At 51.7% G+C, this 24,829-nt stretch overlaps 1 protein-coding gene across 1 annotated transcript in view; it reads right to left on the bottom strand.

Moving 5' to 3' along the window:
- Nucleotides 1-24,520, bottom strand: part of LRRC75A (leucine rich repeat containing 75A) — a 96,967-nt gene extending 72,447 nt beyond the window's left edge. Inside the window, exon 1 of the mRNA XM_076354528.1 lies at nucleotides 23,847-24,520. Within this exon, the coding sequence (XP_076210643.1) occupies nucleotides 23,847-24,110 (264 nt within the window). The 5' untranslated portion in view covers nucleotides 24,111-24,520. The remainder of the gene's footprint in view (nucleotides 1-23,846) is intronic.
- Between the last annotated feature and the right edge of the window lie 309 nt (nucleotides 24,521-24,829).

The raw sequence follows: 24,829 nt of genomic DNA, 5'->3' as shown, positions 1-24,829 counted from the left end.
GTGCTGCCGGCTGCCAGCTCCTAACTGCGCCTCTTCTCCCTGCCACCCCACATGCAAAAAAAATACTTATTTTCCCTTGCAGAAGTCTCTGAGATCTCTGTCAGAAAACAGACTTACAGGACAGGATGCATCTCGTCTCCCATCAGGTAAGGATCCAGACTTGTCACCTAAGCTCAGTCTACTGTGAATTCATACGAAGATGGTGATTCATCCTATTCTAAGGCAGCTGGGCTGAGTCAGTCTCTGGATGTAGCTGTCCCTATCAGTTATCCGCCAAGAAAAGCCCCTCTAATTAGCTTATCCTAGACATGTAATGTTTAGGCAACTGGAGCAGGAAAATCCCACTCATACTGTTCCCACCTTTGTTTTCCAGCACAGCAAGCGCAGAGCTCTGCATGGCTTTCATACCCACTATTCCAGCCAAAGAACAGCCCCATCTGTTTTGCAGCTGATCACTCATCAATACTAGCTACATTTTTAAGTTTTGCTTTAGGCCTCCACTGTTTTGTTAGAGGTAACCGGGAGCTCAAACAACTCCTGTCTTTGGAAGGTGACAGTAGGTGCCTTATGGGCACTGAAGACTTTTATTTGTGCATGCAGATATTGTACCATGTTGTGTTCACATGCACTAAATACACACACGTCTTTACAGTAAGTATTTACGGGAACTAAAAAAAAAAGGCAGAACTGAGATCCTTGCAGGAAAGGGGAAGAGATTTCCAAATAGAAGACGACACTGTCAGATGGGGAGGAATCACTCACCTTCATAATTTCCACTGCCTGTTAGAGACTGCCCCGGTGTCTGGGCATACAGTAGGTGAACGATTCCCAATACAAGAGCAGCATTCACAATCTCACACCTTTCCCTGTTTGAAATTACAGACGAGTCTCCCTGCACACGCTACAATTGGTGAGAGTTCTTGGAGCAACAGCGAGTCTACAAGCACTTCGTGCAATCTGTTCCTTATACCCCACCTGCACGTGCTGCATTTCCTTAACAGTAATGAGCCAAACACCCTTGCTTTACACATCCCTGCAAATATCTCTGCTAAGGGATACGCTAAGAAAAGTCCAAAAATCTTGACTCAGATGGCCCAACCTTAATAATGAATCAAACAGGTAACAAGGCTTGAGCGACTGTGCTGTCTGTCCATCCTTCCACCTCTCTGTCCTTCCCCAGGTAACCTTGTGTCAGCCAGTCTCATTAAACTATGGGAAGGGGGCAAAAGTCTCAAAGGTAATTAAGGTCCTGTAAGTTTTGGGGAATCAGTGTCGGGGGAAGGAAGAGACCCCAGTAAGGGAAGGACCAGGACTTGGCTGTGGTGCACCCCACATGGCAGCAGATGGATGGACAGGAGGACAGATGGTCCGCAGCTGGGCCAGATGGTCCACAGCTGCCATCAGGGTTGTCCAGCTGGGACCTCAAGGAGGGAGGACACTGGGAGCAGCTGGGTTTTCCCTGAGGTTTGGCTGACGTGATGGACAACCAAGATAAGCCTGCAGGAAAGCTAGCCTCACCTGGCCCTGCACTGGGGACCACCCTCTTTTCTAAACAGAAAAGATGAGAGAATGTGAGTCCTCACCTCTCGCTCTTCCCTGCTCTAATCCAAGTTGCCCTCGCTTCACAGATTAATACAACACAGCATGAGCTGCCTGGCTCTGGCATTAATTCTGTCGAACCAGCCCCCAGTTAGTGGGAAAGCAGGATTTATTGCTTTGGCCCACTTGAGCCCCATCTCCTGTTTCCAGCAGATGCCACCACGAGAGATTTCAGGAGGAGATCAGCACGGGTCTCCCTCTGATGTACAACAATGCAATCCTGCCCAACGGGTGAAAAGTCCTGTTTGAGCACAGCATAATCAGCTGCTCCCAGGAGAAGGCAATCCCAATACAGCCAAGTACAGAAGAAATTGCAAATCACCGTTGAAAAGTCACATTTGCTTTTCTACCCATTCAAAATGCTGCTTTCTGAAAATCTCTCTTCCTCTCCTCAGCCAGGAGAGCTGTTGCAATCCAATGATGGAAAAAGAAACTTGACAATTTTGGGGGATCAATCAGGTCCGTGTTAGCGGTGCTGCCAAAAATGCTGAAATGGGGATTACCCACACCTATCTGATAGGGGGTTTTTGTTTTGATGTACAGCTCTGCCAAGCAGCGAGCTCGCAGGCAGCCATGTGAGCTGCCGGGAAACACTCCCACATCATCCCCAAGTACTGAAGTTCCCAGGCACATCATGCTGAACCTGCGGCGTCAATAATAGTGTTACCGTATCACCGGGAAGCCGCCCAGACCCCCCAGCGCCCAAGAGAAATCAATCCGTTACTGCACATACAATAAGAGCTTGCAATCCAATAACTGCTATCTAAAACCTGGTTTCACTTCCAAGCCCTGGGTTGATTATTATTGCATTAGCTATGGAGGGATGTATTGTTACCACTCAATGAATGCTAAGCTCTACTTCAAAGGGACTGAATTTCGGCGGTGGAAGACTATACAAATGCTTTGACAATTGCTTTGGGATCCTTCAAAGCAGATAGGTGCTAGAATAAAACCTAAGATCTTATTGATACGGGCGCTAGTAAAAATAGGCGTCAATGATTCCTCAACACAGCTCTTTTCCAGAGTAGGTTATTCAAGGGAAGTAATTGAAGACATCTTTGAGAGAGAGAAATATTCAATTAACTCTTTAAACCGGCTGCTGTGGAATGATGTGAACATTACAAAAAGATCATTTAAGTGAACAAATTGCAGCTGACTCCAATAAAAACATGTCAAGCCTTTTTTTGTGCCATTTATACCACTGAAGAAGGCTGGGTGAGAGGAGAGCAGGGACAGAAATGGGTTTGGATAGACAGTGGCAAGGGAAGAGCCAGACACTGCAATGTGCACCACCGGCACTACCCAAAGCACACCAAATACGTCTCCAATGCGCTGCCGCGCTCTTGGGCTGCCATCGGTACCTCCGGAAAGCAAACACACAGCTGAATCAGAAGGCAAAATGTTTTGCCGTAGCCAAAACTATGCCCCGGTAGGCAAGGCAATGGGTATGCTCCTCTCCCATCTTAGCCTGAGCACCCTGTCTTCTACATAGGCACCCATGGGTGCATCCTGCAGGAGGAGAAATGGGAGCATGTGCATGTCCTGCAACGTGCACAGCGCTGCTGCCCTTTCCCAAGCACCCCATGTTGGTCCTGCCACTGCCCCGAGGCGTCACTCCCTACCTCATTCCTCCCAAAAATAGAGTTCTGTCTTCTTCTCTTCCCCCCACCCAAACGTGCACCAAATGAACTGCACTGGCGACTCCACGTTGCCCAGACCTAAGTGTCAACCACCTGAATGAGGTGGAAGGGGCAATCTTGATTCCCTGATCCACAACAGGTCTTCTCATCTCAGTCTTGATTTGCAGGCACACGGACATCCGAAGTCCAGGTATATAATTGGTTTTCTACCAGCAAGTAGAGTGGAGTTACTCTTTACAGCTCCCTTGCTGCGCTTAACCCAAGAGTCTGGCTACGTATCGCTGCAAGAAGACACATATTAGAGATTTTGCACTGTAAAACCTTAGAGGGAACAAGATACAGGTAGATTTTAGCTCAAAGCAAGAGATGAGAAAATAGGGTTGAACTCGACATTGAAATAAAACCTCCCTGCCCCTTTCTGCACTAAGACTTACCCTGAGTTAACAAAAGCCTATTCCACACCAAGGATGAAGCCTCTTTCTACGCTTGGTACCTCCTCAACAGTTAAAAGAGGCTTCCAGCAAAGGAGCAAAACAAACAAATCCCACAGCACCAAACTAATTTTCTTACTTAAGACAGAGCAACGGGAATAGAATAAAAATAAAGGTTTCCACAGCTTCTAACAGCTTGCCAAGGCGGCTAGCTTTGCACAAGTAATTAATATGGACAACATGAATTTCAATTCTTTCATTTGCAAATCCAGCATCACAGTTAATCTCAAGCATGGACAAAGTCCATTAATAAAGCAGATTCATGTAATGGGATTCAAAGTAATGCCAAATCAATACGTAACACACTCGTATGCTAGAATAATCTATGCTTTGCGTAATAATCATGATAACTATAATGCTGTGTATTTATATGGAGGCATATTCAAGACCAGCCCAGGCCACCTAACGAGCTCGGCAGGGTCTGTTTCTCCTGCAGTGGGACGCAGCCGGCACTGGGAAGGAACAGCCGCCGAAGAACTACCCAGGAAGAAAACCAGACAAACATGTGCACGAAGCGGTTGCAGCAGGGAGAAGAAATCAGGGAGGATGCTATTTAACACAGAGGGTTGGCACTCCTAACCTCACCTGAAAAAAGGGAAAAGGATATATTATGTGCCATCATGTCCTTGGATTATGATAAAAAAAGGCTTCCATTGCTGAACAGAGAGGCACACCCATGGTTACCATCCAACGCGTTCCCAAAAGCTATGCGAGGGGCAGGGGTTGTCTGAGCAGCGCAGGGAAGGGACAAACTCCTCAGCAATCCCATTTCATGAATTAGACTTGGAGCTTGCGGCTCGTTTCTCTCCAGACACCGACAGCAGGAGGTTCAGAAGCAGTTTCATTATACACCCACCACACGCGCTCTTGCACAAAGATACCCACCGTGCCGAGCTCCCTCCATATTTTGAAAAGCCTGGTCCCCAGCCCTGGGGCAGTGTGAGCTTATTTAATTACTCCTGATAACCACACTGCTTAGTTCCTCCAGGGTGAAATCAGGGAGGGAAGGTGTGCTGGTTTTGGCTGGGATAGAGTTAATTTTCTTCACAGTAGCTAGGATGGGGCTATGTTTTGGATTTGTGCTGGAAACAGTGTTGATAACACAGGGATGTTTTCGTCACTGCTGAGCAGTGCTGACACAGTCAAGGCCTTTTCTGCTTCTCACCCCACCAGCGAGCAGGCTGGGGGGGGCACAAGAAGCTGGGAGGGGACACAGCCGGGACAGCTGACCCCAACTGACCCAAGGGATATTCCACACCATATGGCGTCATGCTCAGTATATAAAGCTGGGGGAAGAAGAAGGAAGGGGGGGACGTTCAGAGTGATGGCGTTTGTCTTCCCAAGTCACTGTTAGGCATGATGGAGCCCTGCTTTCCTGGGGATGGCTGAACACCTGCTTTGCGTAATATTGTTTTGCTTTGCTTGCCTGCACAGCTTTTGCTTTCTCTATTAAACGGTCTTTATCTCAGCCCACGAGTTTTCTCACTTTTACTCTCCCGATTCTCTCCCCCATCCCACCGGGGGGGAGTGAGCGAGTGGCTGTGTGGGGCTTAGTTGCCGGCTGGGGTTAAACCACAACAGAAGGGAAAGTATTTCTCACACCCCTGAGCTGCCACAAGGCACTGCGTTAGCCTCTCCTGTGCAGCCCTACCGAACAGCCGTCGAGTGCCTCATGCTCAGCAGCTTTTCAAGGTGTGAGGTGAGGCGATTTCCCCTAAAATCCCTTCTCAAGCCCCTCTGTTCTCGCTCTGGGCGTCTGGCAGAGCCCTCCTCTCCAGGAGATGCCTGCCCCTGGAGCTCATCAGCCGCTGGTGGGACCTTTCCTCTGTCCTCCACTGCAGGCTCAGATGCATTTACCGTGACACACCGATGCCAGCTCGTCTCCTCTTTCACTTAACCACTGCCTTTCTCATCATCTTTGATGCCTCAAAGCCCCTGTGGGGTATGCAGAGTGTCTTCCCCCAAACAAACCAGAGAAACTGAGTCTGAGCAAGTTAAACCCATGTCCCCAGACTCACACACTGCTGCCTTCTGCCTTGAACGTCCACATTTGCGAACACCTTTAGTTGGGAGGCCACGGTTCTGCTTTCCTCCTTCTCCTTTGGGATATCTTATCTCATGCTTGCCAAGTTAGAAAACGACTTAAATACCTGATTAACTACAAGCACATGTTTAAGTCCCACTGAAGCCAAAGGGCTTTGATTAGCAGAGCACTTAATACAGGTTTTTGCTAAGCAAAACTTCTCTGCCACTGCCCTCTCCACCGCGGTCCTTTCACGGCAGCACAGGGTACAACTCGAGAAGCGATGGCCAGGACATACCATGAACATCAGCTCACCAGAGCGAAATGCAGCTTAAGTGATCAGTGGAAGAGCATTTTGCACAAAATCAGGCAATGAGATCCCAGGAGATGCGGGCAATTCGCAGGCTGGGCTGGTCCAAGAAGCGCTCTGAGAGCCAGCACACTAACTCACCAGCAAACATTTCCAGTAAGTGCTATTAAGATCCTCCTCTTCATTTCACCACACATCACTGCAGAAGGGCTTGGGGGTGGCGGCTGCGAGGGATGCGACTGATTAACGCACATGTAGCCAGAGACCCCTGCACTTGGCCAAGAAGAGAAATTCATCCAGGTTTCATTATTTCCTGTGTCTGTTGAGCACCACTAAACAGCCTCTCTGCTGTGCTCCATGCCTCTTGCCCTGTTTGCAGGCTCTGGGTCCTCTACAAGGGGGAAGAGGTGCTCTCTGCACCCCCAAATCCACAGCAGCACCCCCAAGCCAGGCAGGCTGGGGGCCAGCAGGGACAAGCAAGCACATCCCCTCCTGCCCGCCCGGGAGCTGCCTCCTGCTCAGACAGGCAGCAGTACATCTTGTTCAGCAATAAGAGCTGTCAAAGTCCCCCCACCCCTATTAAAAATGAGACTATTTCTGCTTTGTTTGACAGTCAGGGCCATTAAGCTGCTCTTGTTGATATTTCATTTCCCAGCGAAGATGCCGGCAGCGTGCGCCAAATGAACTCGGGATGACCTAGACAGAAAACATACCTTTGCCCAGGAAGCTTCTGTGAAGGAAATTCAGCACGTGATGGATTTGTGGCAGTGCAATGCCTGGCAGATGATAGCACGCTATTAGCTGACACTTGTGCGTGATAATAACCACACCTTAAGCTCACTTTGCAGGACACAGCTTCATGGAGAACCTGCTGGTTCCACTGCTGAGTCACGCCAGAGCTTGTGCACTTCTAGCTGATGCAATGCAGATTTCAGTATGGGCTTTTGCTTCTCGTCTCTCCCAACCTGATTAGGAGTTTCCTTCCACCAGTGGCTTCTACTCAACCTCCACTGTTGGGGTCTGAGACAAGGTCCAAAAGGACCACCAGTCAGTCCCGGTAACAAGGCAGGAGGCAGCTCTAGAAGAGGCTTACACTGGAGATCGCGATTCTTGTGTCAGCTCCTATTCTGTGTTTTCACACCCATGGGAGCATGGCTGAGCTCCAGGCCCTGGCACTCAGGATAAAAGCCTGGACTTGCACAGTTGGTTCTCACAAGCTTAGCGTGGTCAGAGAGGCCAAGATGCAAGAAGAAAGTGGTGCTGGCAGTGAGCTGTGGCTCACGGTGCTCCACTGAGTGAGGTCCACAGCACCCTGTATGGTGCCATGCCTGCTCCTCCTCCACCTGGGGCCGATATGCATCTCCCGAACACCCAGCTCCACACAAACGGGTTCCCTCATTAGGAAGGTAGAGCCTTGCACCAGCAAAGAGTCACTGTTTGCACAGAACAGGCACAGCTGACTCAACCATTAGACATCTATCCAGCCTGGAACAGCCAAAGCAGGAGGTTCCACTGAGGGACAGAGGTGCCCCTCTTGGAGAGCAAGGGTGAGGGACGAAAGGGTGAAAGCACAGCAGGTGCTTTACTCTGATTTTTGGCACGGGTTTTCTTTCAGATAGAAGAGCCTGCACTTCCAGCGAAGATGCTGACATAAACCTCCACAGGATGGTTCTGGGATGAAGGCTTGTAGCATCCAACATGTCAGCTGGCCAGGGCAACCCTCAGGTCCTTCATGTTAACACTCTGCAGTCTTCATCCACAGAAAAAGCAAAACAGTTTTTCTGTTAACGCGTTGCCTACCCAGCTTCCCCCCCTAGCTTGTCCCAATCTGGTAAAGCCTCCAAAACCACACTACACTGGACTCCAGCGTTGAGGTCTCCTTGAAGTGGATGGGTACTAAGCAGAAGTGTTATTTCAAGCACATCTTTCCGGGCTTTCTCTTAGCAAATGAGCCCTAGATAAACCCTTCAGCTGCATCTCCTGAAGTAGAGCAGCCATCCCAGCTCCAAATGGCTGACTAGTTGCCCAAGACCTGTAGCCTGCACCTCTGGCACCAAGGCACAGGTCGCCGATGTGCCAGCTCTTGTCACCTCTAGCCCCGCAAGGTCCAGGCTGTCAGCTGCACACTGGCCTCTTCAGGCACAACATTGGAGAAACCGCATCCTCCACCATGGTGATCCAGCCCAATCATGGGCTGATCTCTCCCTCAACACACGGCTGGCAAGTCAGATCAGCCCCTCCGTCCTATCCCTAATGGCGGGATAATACCCATTATCAGTATGTGCTGTTGGGTTTTCCTTTGTTTACCCTACTGCAGATCCTTCCCTCTTCAGTAATTCCCAGCATCCTTTTGAATTTCACCCCCCAAACCTGGTTGTTGACCCCCAACACTGCTGCCGACTCCAGCAGGGTCCAACACACACCAGCCTCCAGGGCAGGTGTCCCCACGGCTCACACTGGGTTTTGCTTTTTCACTCCAAGGAACCAATTTCTGGAGCAGTTTTTGTGCCTGGGAAACTTGCCTATGAGTTCTGCTCAAGCATTCTGCAGGGACAGCCAAAACCTCCCCTTACACAAACCTTGGAGGAACATCAGCAAAGCACCCAGCGAGGAAAGCCTCTGTCTCCATGCCCTGGGCTATTTCCCTATTTCCTTACAACGTTACACCACCCCAGGAAGCGTTCCCAGCCAGAAGCAGAGGCCTGAAATGCCGGCGGTAACAGAGTACCCTGCTAATCCCTCATCCTTCTCCACGGGTGGTTGAGCCTTCCTGGGAAAACTAAACTAGACCCCATGAAATGCTATAGCCAAAGAGTATTTCCACAGGTGCTAGAACAAAGTCTTTGGCTTGAACCTCCCACCACAGCTCTGGCATTACAAGCCAGGAACATTTATTTTCCAACTTCAAAACAGCCAACACTAATATTTTTGACCACCGGTTTCTCCTGAGGTTAACAGCAGAGAAAGAAGAACCCTAGAAGCCTTGAGGACGCAGGACCAACTTCTTAATATCGTTTTCCAGATACAACCACAGGGCTGAATAATCGCTGAAACCTGATGCAAGACGATGAGCTGAGCAAGAGCAAAGCCATGATGAGCTCATTGTACAGCCCCGTCTGCCAGCGAGCTGAGCTTTCCCTTCCCTGATCTAGTCCCACCGAGACATCCACAACCCTGGGCTGAAATTCCTCAATTGGCCATGAAACAGCTGATTTCAATATCAAGACAGCACTGAGACGTGACTAATACAGTCATTGGGCTGGTTTCCAAGTGTAGAAGCAACTAGCCCGTGGTGAACCAGACACCTACAGCCTCACACACAAGAGATGTGGGTAAACCACGGCGTTCACAATGGGCTGAGGTGGCATTTAACACAGAATAACACCAAACGAGTCTTGGGACCTTCTTCCCCCCTAAGAAATGCCAGGGAATCATGCTTGAAGGAAAGACTCCTTTTGCAAGACATTAAACAAGAAGAAAAAACCTTGTTTCTCTCTGAAGATGCCACAGGCTGATCCAAAATCACCACTGACAAGTAGAAAAGGTTGGAAAAACCTGCTTCTGAAGGCTAGCAGGCTGACGAGCAGACTCAATTTGTGTTACCGCTTTCCTTTTTTTCCCCTTATCTTTCCCAACATGCATGTTCAGAAAGAGATAAAGAGCAGCTGACCCGAGCCCTCCTCGTGGCTCTGCCACCTCCGGACACTGCCGTCCCTGTTCCTGGGACTTTCCCTGCTCCAGAGGATGCTCCCCTTCCCCTTTACCGGGAGGATGCTCAGCCTTTCTGCCCCTCCATTCCCTCTGCAAAGTGAGTAGGACAGATGCTTTCCCCTATTACATGGGTTGTGAAGGGGTGATGAAGGCAAAGACTGCGAGGTGCCCAGCTGCTGCAAGAGGGGAGCCATGGGACCCCGTCTGCCCGCTTCCCAGGGGCGATTCACCTTTGCTCTTCACCCATTAGCACTCAGCCCTTGCAAACCCTTTTGGCCATGCTGATCTCGCCTACAAACCAGCCCCTTTTGGTTTGCCAAGGGCTTTCTCCACTCAGGGCTGAGCACAGCCCACCAGCATCGGGCAGCAAAGCCACATCTCTCCCCATGCGCCACAGTCCTGCTGCAACCTGCTGCTGCTGCTTGCTCCCGCCATATCGCCACCTCTGCTCCACATTTAGCTGCTGTAACGGTAAAAGCTGGGTCGGGCCAAAAAAGCATGCTTCCACATGTGCGTTGCACAAACACACACAGCAGAAGCTCATAACACTCAGGTCCTGCTCCAGAACCCAACCACAAACCCAACTTCTCTCTCTCCCAACTCTTTCTTTTGCTTTGTGCAACTCCCTCTGGAGAGAGTTTCATTCCGTTTAATTAGCAGCAAAGCCTGGAGCGTCTGAGCTGCAAATCAGCCCTGCAGCCTCCCACCAGCTCGTGGACGGGTCAGTCAGAGATGAAGTATCCCGAGATGGAGCTTGGTCAGCACCGGGTCCCACCAGGACTTTGCACGTGGTGCTCAGCAGCAAGATGTCATTCTCATCCTTCTGCAATCAATGGAGGCAGCACTGTGGAATGACCTAAACCTGCAGGAATGGTGCTTTATCCCTGCCTTTGGCATTATTTCAGCCTTCCATATTTTTGCTCCAGCACTGTCTCCTCCAAAGGGAAGTCACATAAGTAAACACGAGTCCTTCTAGAAAATACAGTGGCTTTACATGATGCGGCAACACTAAAAGAGAATTTTTAAAAAATGGCTTGCAGGAGAGGAGTTTAGCTTATTTATTTTCTTGGGATAAATAAGATGGGCAAGAGATGAAAGCACTCCAAGCAGAGACTTCTTACCATGTTTCAGGGAGTTAATCTCATCAGAGAACTGCTTTACATCTGTTTGAACAGGGATGGAGCGGTTCACCAGAGCCAAACCTTGCGCTGGTGCAGACAGGCTGACCCTGTCACATGCACCACGCCAAATTCTCCACCCTCCTTCTCTGGACAGCAACAGGGTGGGAAGGAAAACAGAGGGAAGACCAATGAGCCCCAAGCCGTGCATGCAGAAGGTCAGAAAGAGCACCCATGCTGTTTCTTTTTTGCAGTTCAGCCTATCCACTTAACCACCAGTGCCACGTACTGGAAAGTCGACCCCTGGTACAGTTACAGCAGCCGGTCCCCAAGTGGGAGCAGGGACCTGCTGTGCCGGATGCTGCCCACACACAGTCCCATGTCGCTTACGACGCACCCGGGAGGTTTACAGAGATGCACGCATCCTAAGAGCCGAGACAACCCGGAGTCCTAGAAGCTCTCGGAACTGCTGACACCCTTGTCCTAAAGCAACAAAGCAAGAGAGAAGAAATGCCTCTGCTGGCATTTACCCATGGAAAAGACTGGATTTTTATACTCAAAAAGGAGATGTCAGAAAGCAGATCTTGTGCACGTACAATTCAAAGACACCTTTTTCCCCTGCTTAAGCCAAATCAGTGAAATAACTCAGTTGAATACTTAAAGCGTGCTTGCACTAGCAAGTCCCAGGGAAGAGGAGCTTTCCCTAATGTGAGTCCCTGCGCACCCCGACGGATGCGGTTCCAGAGTACGCTTCTACTTTACACACGGGAAAACTGAGACATGAAGGGACTTATCAAACACAGCAGTGCCACCTGGGGCAACACCACCCTGCTACAAACAGCACCGGCCACGGCGCACTCGACACACCGCCGTCTCTCATTTTGGGCAGAAATAGGGCTTTCACCTACGTCCATCAAGCGCTCGCTTGGGTCAGGGTCTTTCCCAAGCCCATTGTAACATGAACATCGCAGCCCCGCCACAAGTAACACCACAGAGACATGGAAGGACCCTGTTTGCATCACCCACACTGGTGATGCTCAGTGTTTTTAAGGGCACTTAGGTATTTGGTTAAGAGCTACACTTGTCATCTGAAAAGAGGATGAAAAGCACAGCCTCACGCTCAGCGATGGTGAGAACAGGAGGCGAGGGCAGCAGGCACGGCTCCATACCTGCAATAAACAGGACCACGCTGAATGCTCTTAATTCCCCTCTCCAAAGCTACCGAGCGCAGCCCGCTGTTCAGACCGGCTGTATAAATCGCAGCCCTCTGCCCCGCTCGCCGGGCAGGCAGTCTGTAATTCCCATTATACAGCCTGACAGGTTGGTAATGGCACACATAATAATATATTGATTTTGTCTGCTGTATGAGAGGCAGCCAGGCAGCTCGAGGAAGGGAATTGCCGAGATGAGGGTTTCCTCTCCAAACACCCTCAGAAAAATGGGATGCTGATTGGGAAGGTAATGGATGAGACCATCAGCTGGGTCAAATTAACTCCACTTTTCGCAGGGTGCTTCAAAAGCCTCCTATCTTCCCACCCCAAGGCTCAGTCAGCACTGTGATTTACACCATGGGGAACTGGGAACCTTGCCCCTATCTTACAGGAATATATCATTGAAGGAAAGTCAGTAGGTTTTGGGAGTTAAGAGAAGAAATTAAGTCTTTCCCATGTTTTATCCCATGCTTGCGTGTTTTTATTTACAGCATGATTTTTTCTAACCATTAGGTAGAGTGGGGGCCGTTCTGAGTTGGGATCTGGTCAGAGGTACCTGGCTCAGAGGGAAGAAGCTTGGAAAGTAAATCTTTCTTGAAGACTTTCATAGTAACTTCCCTCTCTGGCACCAGGGAATTTGGATGCTTCTCTGAGGATCCACCTTGGCAGGTGCCTCCAAACTGGGGGAAAGCGAGATACGGCAGCTACAGGGGTGGGATCCTCTCAGATCTCACAAGGACAGAGAAAACATCTTCATTTCAGTTAATTCACCTACTCCAGCTTGACACCTAACTTCAACAAGTCAATGAACAAATCAGGAGTACAATGGAGAAATGCATGTTTTCCAATCTGCAAGTAAAACTGCAACCTGAGAGGCCAAGATCGCTAATTATGGTGACCAGAAGTGTAATTCATTATGTACAGTTAATACTCTAGTTAATGAATCAATTAGTTTTAAATGTAAAATGTGTTTTGACACGTTTACTTTGTCTGCCCTACATATCCAGCATATTTTGAGTTTATTAACTGATCAAATAACATTAAAATACTAGTTTTCTGCATTTCAAACTCTTGGCTTCATCTCCGTGCAACTGGAGTCAGAAATAGAAAAATATAAATCAATCATGTAAACCCAAAATTCACCATTTCCCACCAGAATAAAAACATACAAAATTAATCACCTAGCTGAACAGCTGCCTAAATAAATGCCCCCAGATCCACCAGGCTCCTTGCTCAGAAAAGGAAGTATCCTATTACACCAAGCAGAAGCAGCTTTTTACGACCAAACAGGAAAACATCCTCTTTCTTAGAGAATGACCAAAAAAAAATCCTACCCACAAAAACAGACTGCTTAAATCAAGATTCCCTCCTTGCTGATTTTGGCTGCGGTCACCGCCATGGATGTAGGTCATTCACACTCGCATCCCAAATTGCTTCACACGTTCCGCCTTCGTCCAGGAAGGCCACAGCAGCCATCAGGAGTGAGATTTCCCCCCAAATCCCCTCTTCTTCCAATCCTGGAGCGGGAAGAGCTGTATCTAAATAGATGGGATACATGGAGATGTATGAATGAACACCAGAATGAACGAAAGCTTTGTTAGCTCTGTCTACATGCCACCATGGGTCAACAGGGACCTTCAGAGAAGGGACCATCAAGGATGGGCTGTTGGGACAGGTTTGAGTCCTGCTTCTGCAGAGATTTGTGCTTTGCTATCCTGATTTCGGTGAGCTCAGGCTGGACCAGGGCATGGGGCTTATTCAACACGAGCAAAACCCACAGTAGACGCTGCAGTGGGTACGACGCGTCCCTTGTGCACGGGAGTTGGGGCTCTGCCCCAATGTGCTCTTCTACCTTTCGGGGTTTGCACCCCTCAGGTCCAACCTGAGGCTCTCGCCCCCACACTCGCCATCTCATGGGACAACCAACCTCCTGCCTTCCACTTCCCGCTGGAGGTGGGGGTCCCCAAACCATGGTTGGAGAGATGGTACCAGTCCCCATCTCAAGCACCGTGCTCCGTGGGACTGGCTCTGCAGGCAGGGTGGGAACGGGGAGAGGGGTGTCCCAGCAAAAACCCTCAGCACATCTCCGGCTAAAATAACCACTTCCCACTGTAGACTGCAAAAGGCAGAGGGCACATCTGCTCTCCTTCCTCAGCAGATTTTGCTTTCCCCTGCTGGGATTTAATTGTTGTGCCAAGATCTGCCTTGCCTTGGGGAGGATGGGGGCGAAGGAACAGCTCTGCAGAACGAGATAGTAATTAATTGCTCGCCAGCTCCCAGCTATGCCCTGAGTGGGCTCAGTTTAAGCATCCCCAGAGACAGAGGAAGAGCCAGCTCTGAGAGCATTTTCCAGCATGGTGCCCAGCCATGGGACCAGGGGCTCCCCGGCATAGATTTACTTAAAGCCCCATGCCCTTCAGTCACGCAAACATGGGAAATCTCTGCCTTTGCACGAAGAAGATTGCTGCCTGCGAGAGATGAAGATACAAGAACCGTTAAAGGCATTATTGTTGTTTTTTAATATCGTGTTTTCTGAGCTCATCATGCTTCGGAGGGAGAGGAAGGGACAGACAGCGCTCACTCGCCTTGGTGTGTTTTGCATGCTGAGGTTTACAGAACAGCGCTTCACCTCCCACGTTAGCTGGAGGTCCCGTCCCCGGCGGGTGCCACAGCGTCCCCCCGGCTGGGTGAAGGCAGGGGCCAGTGCTTGCCCCATCCCCCCCAGCTCGGCCGAGCTGCTTTGCACCCTACGGCCCATGCTGGTGGCTCACCTTCTCTAACCCGGCATATTTTTGCTTTCCCAGCTAGGATTCATTTTCTGTGGCTAAACGTAAAGCAAGGAGCTGAGAAACCCAGCACACGCTTCCGCATCCTCCAAAGAAACACCCCCCCCCATCCCCTGCACCTGAGGGTCTGGCTCAGAGTGCAGGCTGGTTGGTTGGGCTCTTCTTTGATTAATTAACTTTCATTTCAAACTCAATTACTATTAGAGGCTTAGGGACAGTGCCTTAGAAATAATCTCTTGTGCAACACAAGAACGCAATCCCCTGCCCCCCGTGAGCACACCCACAAACGTTGCAAAACCTCGCAGGGACGGGCAGGCGGAGCAGCGCCAGTGGGAAGCAGGAGTAGGTCTGCAGCGAAGCAGCCCTGGAAATGCTGCTGCTATTTCTCAGAAACAAACCTCAAAGGCAAAGGGGACATTAAAGGACTGAGCGCAGCAGCCCGATCCACTGCCTGTGGATAGCAGACCTCAAGGGAACCCTCTGTGGGCCAACAAGGATGCACAGGCTGTTGCAACCCGCGCGAAACCCAGAAACATCTCACAAAGAAATTCCTCCACTGATATCAAACCCGAGCCCTGCTCTGTAATGGAAAGAGAGCCAGGCCTCTAGGAAGATATAATATAAAGAGGTCCTAAGGAATCAGATATCCATTGAGATACCCAAAGGCATGAGGAAGGAGGCATCTCCCTCCCGTCGGCTCCAACGCGTGTCCGAGGCTCTCCCTTGAGCTGGCGATGCCGTGTGCTCAAACCCTCGCACAAAGAAAGCATCGCCGACTTTGAAAGACAGGAAGTCTGAAAGGTAAAGAGTCTTTAAAAGATCTGAGAAAACCAGAAAGCTCGAAGCAGCTCCTGCTCACAAAGCAGCAAGGTCAGAGCCAGGAGTAATTGGAGCTAAAACCTTCCGCTTGGGGAGGAATGGAAAGGACAATTTGCTTTTGCTTTTACAGGCAAGATTAAATTTACCATTTGCTGGTCTTTTCTCCAAGACTTGGAGGAGAAAGAGGCTGAGATACACAAAAGCGAGAAAGAGAATTAGGCATTAAATCCCATTAGGCTTTTGGCTGGGACCTGCAGAAGAAGTTAAATGCTAAAAAAATCCAAGTTAATCTCTTTGTACAAGAATGAAATTAATATTAATATATAACCATCTCCCTTACCTAAGAGGAGGCCATGGTCACCAACCCCCCCCAACACATGGAATACTATTATTGATCTAAAACTATCAAGAAGCTACAATATACTGAATTTCAAGTGCATCCCCCTGTATCCCTGTCCCTGGAGACCCCCTGCACACCCAGGCACACCATCACAGCGCGGGTCCCAGCACTGGGATCTGCAAGGAGGTCTCTCCCCGCACAGCCGTCACACCCACGTGCTGGCAAGAGAGAGAAGACGCCCTCAGACACAGGGGTTTTACAGTTTGAAGCAAGATAAAAAGGAAAAGGAAAAAAAATAAAAAGGTGCATGCCAGCCTGTCTGAGGGCTGGAGCCCTGAGGTGCCTGCATTTCACATCAGATGTGAAAGCAGCAGCAGCGGCGCGGGGAGGGGGAAGAGGAAGACACATTCCTGCTATTATATAAACAGATAAAGTGCTGAATAGGGGCTGGCTTGCCAACTGCAACCATTAACCTCTCCCAGCTTGGAGATTTCTGCCTCCGGGTGAGGGCACAGGCAGGACCTCCTCCTCCGTTCGGGACCAGCCAGCTGCCCACCGCCCCTCGGCCAGCAGCAGCCAGCCCAGCCCAGCCTAACCCAGCCCGGCCCGGCTCTGCAGGACCAGAGGAAGGAAACCAAGGTCTGACCCAGCAGTTTCATCTCTGACCCTTTCAGACAAGGCAGCCCCGTGCTGCATCACCTCCCGGATCCTGAGCTACGGCACGTGTGGGAGCCACCACCTCCCCGGGCACGCAGCGCTCTGAGCCAGCAGCGCTTCCAGAAAGGCTGAGCCGGGGACCCTTGGAAAGCTGGCCATGGAGGGAGCTCATCCAGGATGTGCTCCTCAGATGCAAGTGGATATATGAACACGGATCTCACCCCTGCTCAAGCTCTCTCACTGCCGTCCCTGCAGCAAGCAGGGCCTGCCTGGGTGCGTTTGCATGTGTTGCATTAATGCATCCACTAGCAACACTGATTTCTTATGCGTGTGATTCCCCAATCCCAGGGGGGACATCCCTGCTAGAAGAGAAAACCCACTCTGCTCCATGCCAGTGGCAGGGTGAGCATCACTGTTGCACGGGGGGCTCCAGGGACTGAGCTCACGCTGCTGAGCACGTACCGCCTCTGCCCTCCCCGGCGCTGCCTGACCTTCCCCTCCCTCCCTGCATCTCAGCATCCCCCAAAGACACATTTTCCTTAGGAGAAGCAGCAGCAGCCACCTTCCCGGGGGTTAATTAAAACCAGGCTGCTCGGATGCCAAGCAGAAACCAGGACGCATCCACCTGTGAATCCCATGCAGGAAGGAAAAAGAGCAGAAGGAGCCAGGATGGGAAGCAAGCAGGAAAAGGGTGCTGCAAGAGAGCAGCTTGCAGCAGGGCAGGGTTAGGGAGCACAGCGAGGAGACGAGACACCCCCATTTGGGGCAGAAAACACCCCACCACTGCCAGGCACGGTCATTTGCTGTCAATGCCTCCAGCAGCCTAAGGGTTAAAAATAACTGTGGGGAGCGCTGGTGGTTTCATCAGCAACCCAAAGCAGAGGAAACGAGTGCTAATCCCAAAGCCACCCCGCCGGGTTACCCAACTTCTACCATGTGGTGCCCGGCGCTGCAGGCAGAGCAGGCACCCGGCCTTGGCCTCCGCTCCCCATCGACTCTCGCTCACAAAAAACCAAGCCCGATGCTGCAAACCTCTTCATCCCTGTCCTCCTGCCAGCAGCTCACACGCTGCTGGGAGCTGAGAAACTCCAGCCCTGGTCACCTCTGATGCATCGGCTGGTCTTAGCGCTCAGGAGGAGGGACCAGGCTTTCGCTTGTGCAGCAGAAACGATGCTGAAGGTCCTCCAGCATCCCAGGGGCGATGCCCCACAGCTGGTGCGTGCTGAGCCGAGAGCAAGCACAGAGTGGCACGGGCCAGCTACGAGGCACCCGCAGGCTGCGGCTAAGCTGCATCATATCAACCAGACCACAGCGCTCCCCAAGGTCTGCTCTAGATGTCAACGAGCACGTCCAACCGCACGGCTGAGGAGGAACGTTTAAGCAGTTTTGGCATCGGCAGGGCTGAAGCACGTGTTTTGAGGCTGGTGCAAAGCCAGGGGCCAGCATCCTTCGGGGAGAAAGTTTGAATCTGAGACAAGGCGGCACCGAAAAACATCCCCTTCATCCTGATGAGCTGCCAGAGATGCAGCAATCATCGCAAACTCGCCTGACAACACATCCACCTCCATGGGGATCTACTACGCAACAGCATCTCTGTCTCGTAAGTGTAGTTTGGGGAAATAAATAACCCCGAAAGCACTCTTGACCCACAGTGCGTGCCGTGAAGGTGCACATTGTGTAACACACAAACCAGGCTGATATTGGGCCATGAAATAGTTCAGGAGCTTTTACCAAGCACGCGAAGTTATGCCAAGGGGCCAAATCATATCTTCACAGGTGGCTGCTTTTCAAGCCCATCCGGGTGTAACGCTGCCCAACTGGTCTGAACTCAGGTAAACCTTCCCCTCCCCATCTCAGCATCTCCGAGCACCCATGAGATGCTAGAGCTGACCTCCCAGGAAGGTTTGAAAACATCCGCATTTCTCTCTTTGAGAGCTCCAGTGCTTACCCTCCCCAGGAAGGTTGCCGGCCTTTTGACGTGTCATGGCACCCTCACGGGCTGCCCCAGCCATCGGCCATGGCTCGCTGCCTTCACAGCCCTGCGCTAAACTCTCCCCAACAGCTCCTGCCTCCCCGGAAAGTGCAAAATCCTGAGCACTGGGGGAACTGGGGGAAGAAAATAGGGACAGGTGTGATATAAATCACAGGGACAGCTGAGGTAACCAGCCCTCCATCTACATCAGCTGCCATTTAATGCACTTACCAAAGTTAATTAAGCAGAATGACTGCCCCTAAGAATTGCTTTTTAATTTTATCACGCAGCCCTTTGCTCTGGCATAGCAGGGAGAAGGTCACAGGAGCCCAAAGTGAACTGTCTCTACATTAGCCATTTTTAATTTTTTTTTTTTAACTATTCCTCCTGGCCAAGCTCCCTCTGACGATGAAGACACTCATCATTTAATTAACAAAGCATCCCTGCACCACGCAGTCCCCATGGCACCAGGCAGCTGCTCAGAAGTAGCAGGCGGTCCCATTTAATTGCCGGCCCAGCAGGACAGACCTCGGAACATGTCATGCCTTGCTCCCCCCAGCTGCTGGCTGCAAAACCCAGGGGTCAGCCTCGGACAGGGCAGAGGGACGCCTGCACCCACGGCAGGGATGAATTTGGGGGATAGACTATGGGGATCGCAGGCTGTCCACGGCAAAGAGGCGGCTGCCTGCACTGCGGGCGCAGGGTCTGCACGGCTCAGCGGGCATCAGAGCACATTTGCCCCCGGCCCCTTCTTGCAAATCGGAGTTATCGTGGTGTCTTTGCCCATTTGGGGCCCTGAACCCTCTCCCCTGCCCTTCACACCCTGCCACTGCCCAGGCGAGGCTGGCGTGAGCAGAGAAGCCACCTTACAAGTCATGAAGCTCTGCCGCACCTTGGACCTTGCCATTTGGCTTCTGGCCACCTTCAATGCCTGGAGGTTTTATTACAACGCTTTGCCCTTTTTTTCCCCCTTTTTTTTTTTTTTTTTAATTCCTGGAACTGTTGTACACCTCCTGCCACGTGCAGGTGATGCCCAGAGCCGGTGGATGCCGCCTCCTCCTCCTCCCCCCCTCTCCCATCAGCCCAGCTCCGCTGGAGCAGCAGCAACAGCAGCAACAGCCCAGCAAAAACTCCGCATCGAGCCATAACCAATGGCAAATTCTTTGAGTGAAACGTAATGTGCTGGGAAGCGCCTCACCATTTCGCTTGGGAAAACGATCCGTTTGGCAGCGGAGAGGAGGAAAACATGCTTTGTTTTACAAATCCTCTCCCCAGCAGGAGAGACACTCCCAGAATTTAATATACTGACAGCGCTTGGCTGCTTTAACCACTGAAACTCAAGAGTGCATTAAAAAAAAAAAAACAAACCTAAAAAAAAAAAGTGTTACACTAGATAATATTAAAGCCTAGCCTATTCTGCAGCTGGGGGTAACGGGCACAGCAATTCATCAGCACAGAGGAGCCGCAATTCTCTCACCCGTGACAGCCGGCAGGGTCGGGGTACAGGGTCCCACTCCAAGTGCTGGACACCCCTAATTAATTCAGTTTTCACCCTCTCTTAGGGTGAGGCCCTACAGCAGCCCCTTGCAGGAAAGCAGAGAAGATGCCAACAGGTAAATCTAGGAAGTTGCTTTATAGCAGAGAAACAGAATTCAAAGTTATTCAGCGCAAGGATTACTTCCATGAAAGGCAACCAGCTCCATCCAGGTGACCAGCAAGCTTCTTGCAACCCCAAACTCTGACCTCAATAAAATGTTAAGTATTTCAGTGTATTTCCACTTATCCTCCAATGCATTTAACTGCCAAAAACATCCTACGCGCAGTATTGGCGAGGATGGCTTACGGGAAAACACACCTCGTCCAAAGAGGGCAGCGGACAGCACTTTTTTGGGAGGGGATTTAAATTTTGCAATGTGAGGTTTGGGCTCCAGGCAGCTGACAGTGTTACCAAAGCAGAAGGAAAGAGCAACTGGTATCTTTAGCTAAAGAACCTGTCGTTAAATTAGGCTGGCTGGGCAAAGGGAGCTCGTACCCTTTCTAACGGCCGCTGCCAGCCCTTGCACGCAGCAATAACGTAAGTGTTATTTTGAGGGCAGGCAGTGGGATCGAATTGCCTCCGCACCGGAGACCGCTTCAGACCTCTCCGAGAAGCAGCCTTGAAGCAAGTAAGTCTGTCTGCTGTTCACATTTTTTACCTTTTTAAACAAAAAGAAGTCTGCTTTGTATCTTAGCGCTTTTATAGTTGTTTGCAACCTCCAAGCATTCTTGGAAACACTAATTAATCCTTACGAGAGCCTGTAAAGAAAACAGCATCGCTCCCATTTCAGGGGAGGGGAGCAGGATGGGTAAGTTTGGTGAAATGCAAAAGGCCATGCTGGCCGTTGGTGCCAACGTGGACCTGACCGTGCTCCGGCACAACGTTTAAAATACGGTTTTGCTGCCCTGCCCTTCGGCTGATTATCAAACACAGCTTTTGTGGGGGCCCTGGCAGGCGGGAGGAGAAGCCCCCCCGAACCTCGTCTTGCAGGGGGTGGGTCGGGCAGGACGTGACATCAAGGAAAGCTGAAAAGCTGGTCAGCCTCAGGTCTGGCAACGTGCTCGTCCCGCTTGAAAAAAAGGATGGAGCACCTCCAAACCGCGGGGATGCTGTCACCTACCCGCTCGCTAGCATGCTGGGCTGGCTTCAGAACTTGGTGAAGTCAGTGGAAAGGCTCCCAGTGACCTAAACAGCTGGGATATTCAAAAAATAAAAAGACTAAACAAAACTGAGAGCTGGGCACCAGGTCACTAGGTTTGCTCGAAAACCCCAGTTTTGCAGCAGCAGCAGCAGCGGCGCATGTTACGTTAGCGACTACACTGACCAACCAAACCACAGCCCCTCAGCGGTGGATGCCCTATTAATAGCTCATAAGAGCTATTATGGGTCTCTGCCCCACCGTGCTCACCTGTCCATCCCTCTCTGCAGGGGGAAGCTCATCCTTCCCCCCAAATCTGCATTTTCAGGCTAGGACGCAGCAGGAGCTCAGCTCTCAAAGACTCCCACTGCCTCACAGCCCCAGATCCTTGGGAGAGAACTGAGCATCCCTTGCAGCCACCGATGCACCCCCAAAACGCCACCTCCCAAAAGTCAGCCTGTCAAAAACCACAGCAATCAGGATTTGTTCAGTGGGGCATCCCACATTCGCTACCCAGAGGCAAGGAATAATACCGTCTCATTAAAAATGTGCTTTGAGTCTATTATAGTATCTAGGACAAAGTGTTCCCTATTTTGACACTCTAAGATATATTTTATCAGAGCAAGCTCTTCAGAAACACTCACTCACAAAGACTTATCTGACTGTAACAGGTTCCTTGCTTCCCCCAGCATTTTAAAATTAATTTCTAGCTCCCCCCCCCGCCTCAGTCAGATGACGGGATGCCCCCACGGTCAGATTTGTCATTGGGGCAGCCGCTGTGACACGTCCCAGCTCCCTCACACCCTGCAGGCCAACGGGCGGGGAGGGAGAGGACGGTCCAGAGCATCGCTGAGAAAAAACAGCATCTGAAGCCAGAGAGAACTTGGGAGCGGCTCATGGTACTTCACAGGCACCAAGATTTTCTTTTTTTTGGGGGGGGAGGGGGGGGGGTGTTGATATAAACACCTTCTAAAATTAGCCCCTGCCTTTCTGCCAGCTCCAATGGGCTGCTGGTGCAACGATAAAGCTTCGGTAGGGCTGAGAGGGTGCAACATTTTGGCACGGATCTGCTGCCCAACTCACGGCCACTTCTGCCCCACAGCGTTTTCCCAGCCACGTGTTTGACCCACCACGGCTGCAAAGATCCCAAGCAGAGAGGCTGCTGTCCCAAAGAGTCGTACCCCCGACTCCCGGGGAGGGGGCACGTTCATCTCAGAAAAAGCGCTTTATCTCAAGGTTGAGAGTAAGTCGTGAGAGCTTTCTATAAAGGAACGCAAACACATATGAAACTGTTCAGATTTCTCAGCTGGACTGCTCCAAAGATAGTCCTGAGTCACATAAACCAGCCAGGCAGAGGGACCCTGGCTGATGGGGTAAATGGAAGCGTGCCTCTCGGGGGGGTGAAGGGGTCAGGGACGTGCCCCGAACAACACATCCACTTGCTAAAAAGTTAACAGGACCAGAAAATGGGGGGAAAAAATGCAAACAAACAAAACCAAGAAGAAAACCATGAGACGTGGACAGACTGACGCAGAGCAGATCTACGGGGCAAGAAAGCAGCTCCCCATGCCCAGTCTGAGCAACTCTTCCCCGGGTGGTAGAACTGGTTACGCCGAACAGCTGGGTGCCTTGCAAGCTCCTTGGGAGAAAAATCAAGCTTGAAGACAGGTCTGTTTTCAGTTTGCATGGAAAACTTGCTGTTTTTCCAAGCCCTGTGTACCCCAGAGCCTTGAAAATGCCCAGCGCTTCGGTCTTTTTATCACCGCCTATCAGTAGAAAAGGTTAAATGCTAATTTGCTGGATACAGAGCAGTGCTCCTCAGCTGCCTTTCTGTTTGCTCACAGCAACTTTCTGTAGGGTTACTTCTCAGCTAATGCCCAGCTCAAACAGACTTTCAAGGGGAAAGGTCTCGGGCTCCGTACAATTAATTCCCCGCACTCGCACAGCGTCTCGCACGCTCATTTCTACAAGCCCGAGTCAACACCAGCAAAACTCCCCCAGGTGATTGTGCGTCAAAAAGAACAAGATAAAAAGCAAAGCTGCCAACTGTTGGTATTTCTGAGCTGGGAAGAAAAGAGCTGATTCTCAAAAGCTGCTAGCTCAAATTGCCTCAGCGCTTTTACAGATCCGCTTTAAACACCAAACTTTTTGAAAGTTGAGTGGGAACCTCCTTGAGTGGGCTGTGCACACTGCAAACCCCAGAGCTATCAGCGCAAGCAATGAAGGGAAGGAGAAAAATGCACCCGGCAGGGTTCCTCGCTGCAGACAATGCAAAGCACCTCCCCGGGGTTATTTTCCCATCTCCAACACCATGACCACCCTGCAGCTCCTCAGCCACTTCCCCAAAATTACGCCACGAAAGTTAGACCCGCAAAAACCGAGTGTGCCCCCTCTTTGCTAGCAGGCTTTCGAAACCGGGATGTGTTTTTCTCCTAGACTACCTTTTCCCCACCGCAAGCAGGCAGCCCCCCAGGAGAAACCTGCCCATCCTCACCTGCCGCAGGTGCCTCAGCAGCTCGGTGGCCTCCTCCTGCTTCCCCTGCTTCACCAGCACCAGCATGTCCTGGATCATGCAGATCCGCCGGTGGTAAGGGGGCAAGCTGCTGCCACCACCCTTCCCAAACTTCTCGCCGGACTTCACCACGAGGGAGGCGAGGAAGTCCCCCCTTTCCCTGGGGGGTACTTTCTTGCGGTGGTGGGCCGGGGGGCTCTCCCCAGCGCTGCCCGGCTGGCAACCCTTGGTCTGCTTGGTGCCCATGGTGTGTGGCCCCGGCTCCTGCAGTCCTGGGGCTGCATGCAAGGCGGGGGAGGCTTGGAAGCCACGGAGGGAGGGCACAAGGGGGTGCACAGGGGGATGCACAAGGGGACGGAGGGGATGCAGAAGCGGTTTGGGAGTGCACAGGGGGGTGCACAAAGGGGTGAGGGAGATGCACAAGGGGTTTGGGGGGATGCACAAAGGGATGCACAAGGGGTTGGGGGGATGCACGAGGGGTTCAGGGGGTGCGGGATGGGGCTCGGCGTCCCCCGGGAGCCTAGCAGGGGGGCCGGTGCCCGGTGGCGGAGCTGCTCCGCTCCCGCAAGCGGAGAAGAGGACGGCTGCGCCCGGCGGAGAGGAGCCGCGCCGCGGCCCCGCCGGCCCGCTCCATCGCTGCGGGGAGGCGAGAAGCCGGGGTCCGAGGAGCTCCTTCTCCCGGCCCCGGGCGGCGGCAGCGGAGCGATGAGAGCGGCAGTGCTCAGCGCTGCAAAGCGGCGGCGGCTCCGCGCAGCCCCCTCGCCCCCCTCGCCTCCTCCTCCCGGCGCCGAGGGGGCTCCCCGGGGCGGGGAGCGGGGGGGGGCGGCCACGACTTGGGGGCAACTGTTGCGCGGCGGGGGCGGCGGCGGGAGCTCCCCGGGGAGGCGGCTCGGCTCGGCTCGCCCGGCTGTGGGGTGCATGCAACGGGGAGAGCCGGGGGAGAGCCGGGGGCGGGCACCGTGCAC

This window comes from Aptenodytes patagonicus, chromosome 17 (genome assembly GCF_965638725.1).
Source record: "Aptenodytes patagonicus chromosome 17, bAptPat1.pri.cur, whole genome shotgun sequence".
Taxonomy (NCBI): Eukaryota; Metazoa; Chordata; class Aves; order Sphenisciformes; family Spheniscidae; genus Aptenodytes; species Aptenodytes patagonicus.
Note: the sequence above shows the minus strand (reverse complement) of the source record. Positions and strands in the feature narration are given on the sequence as shown.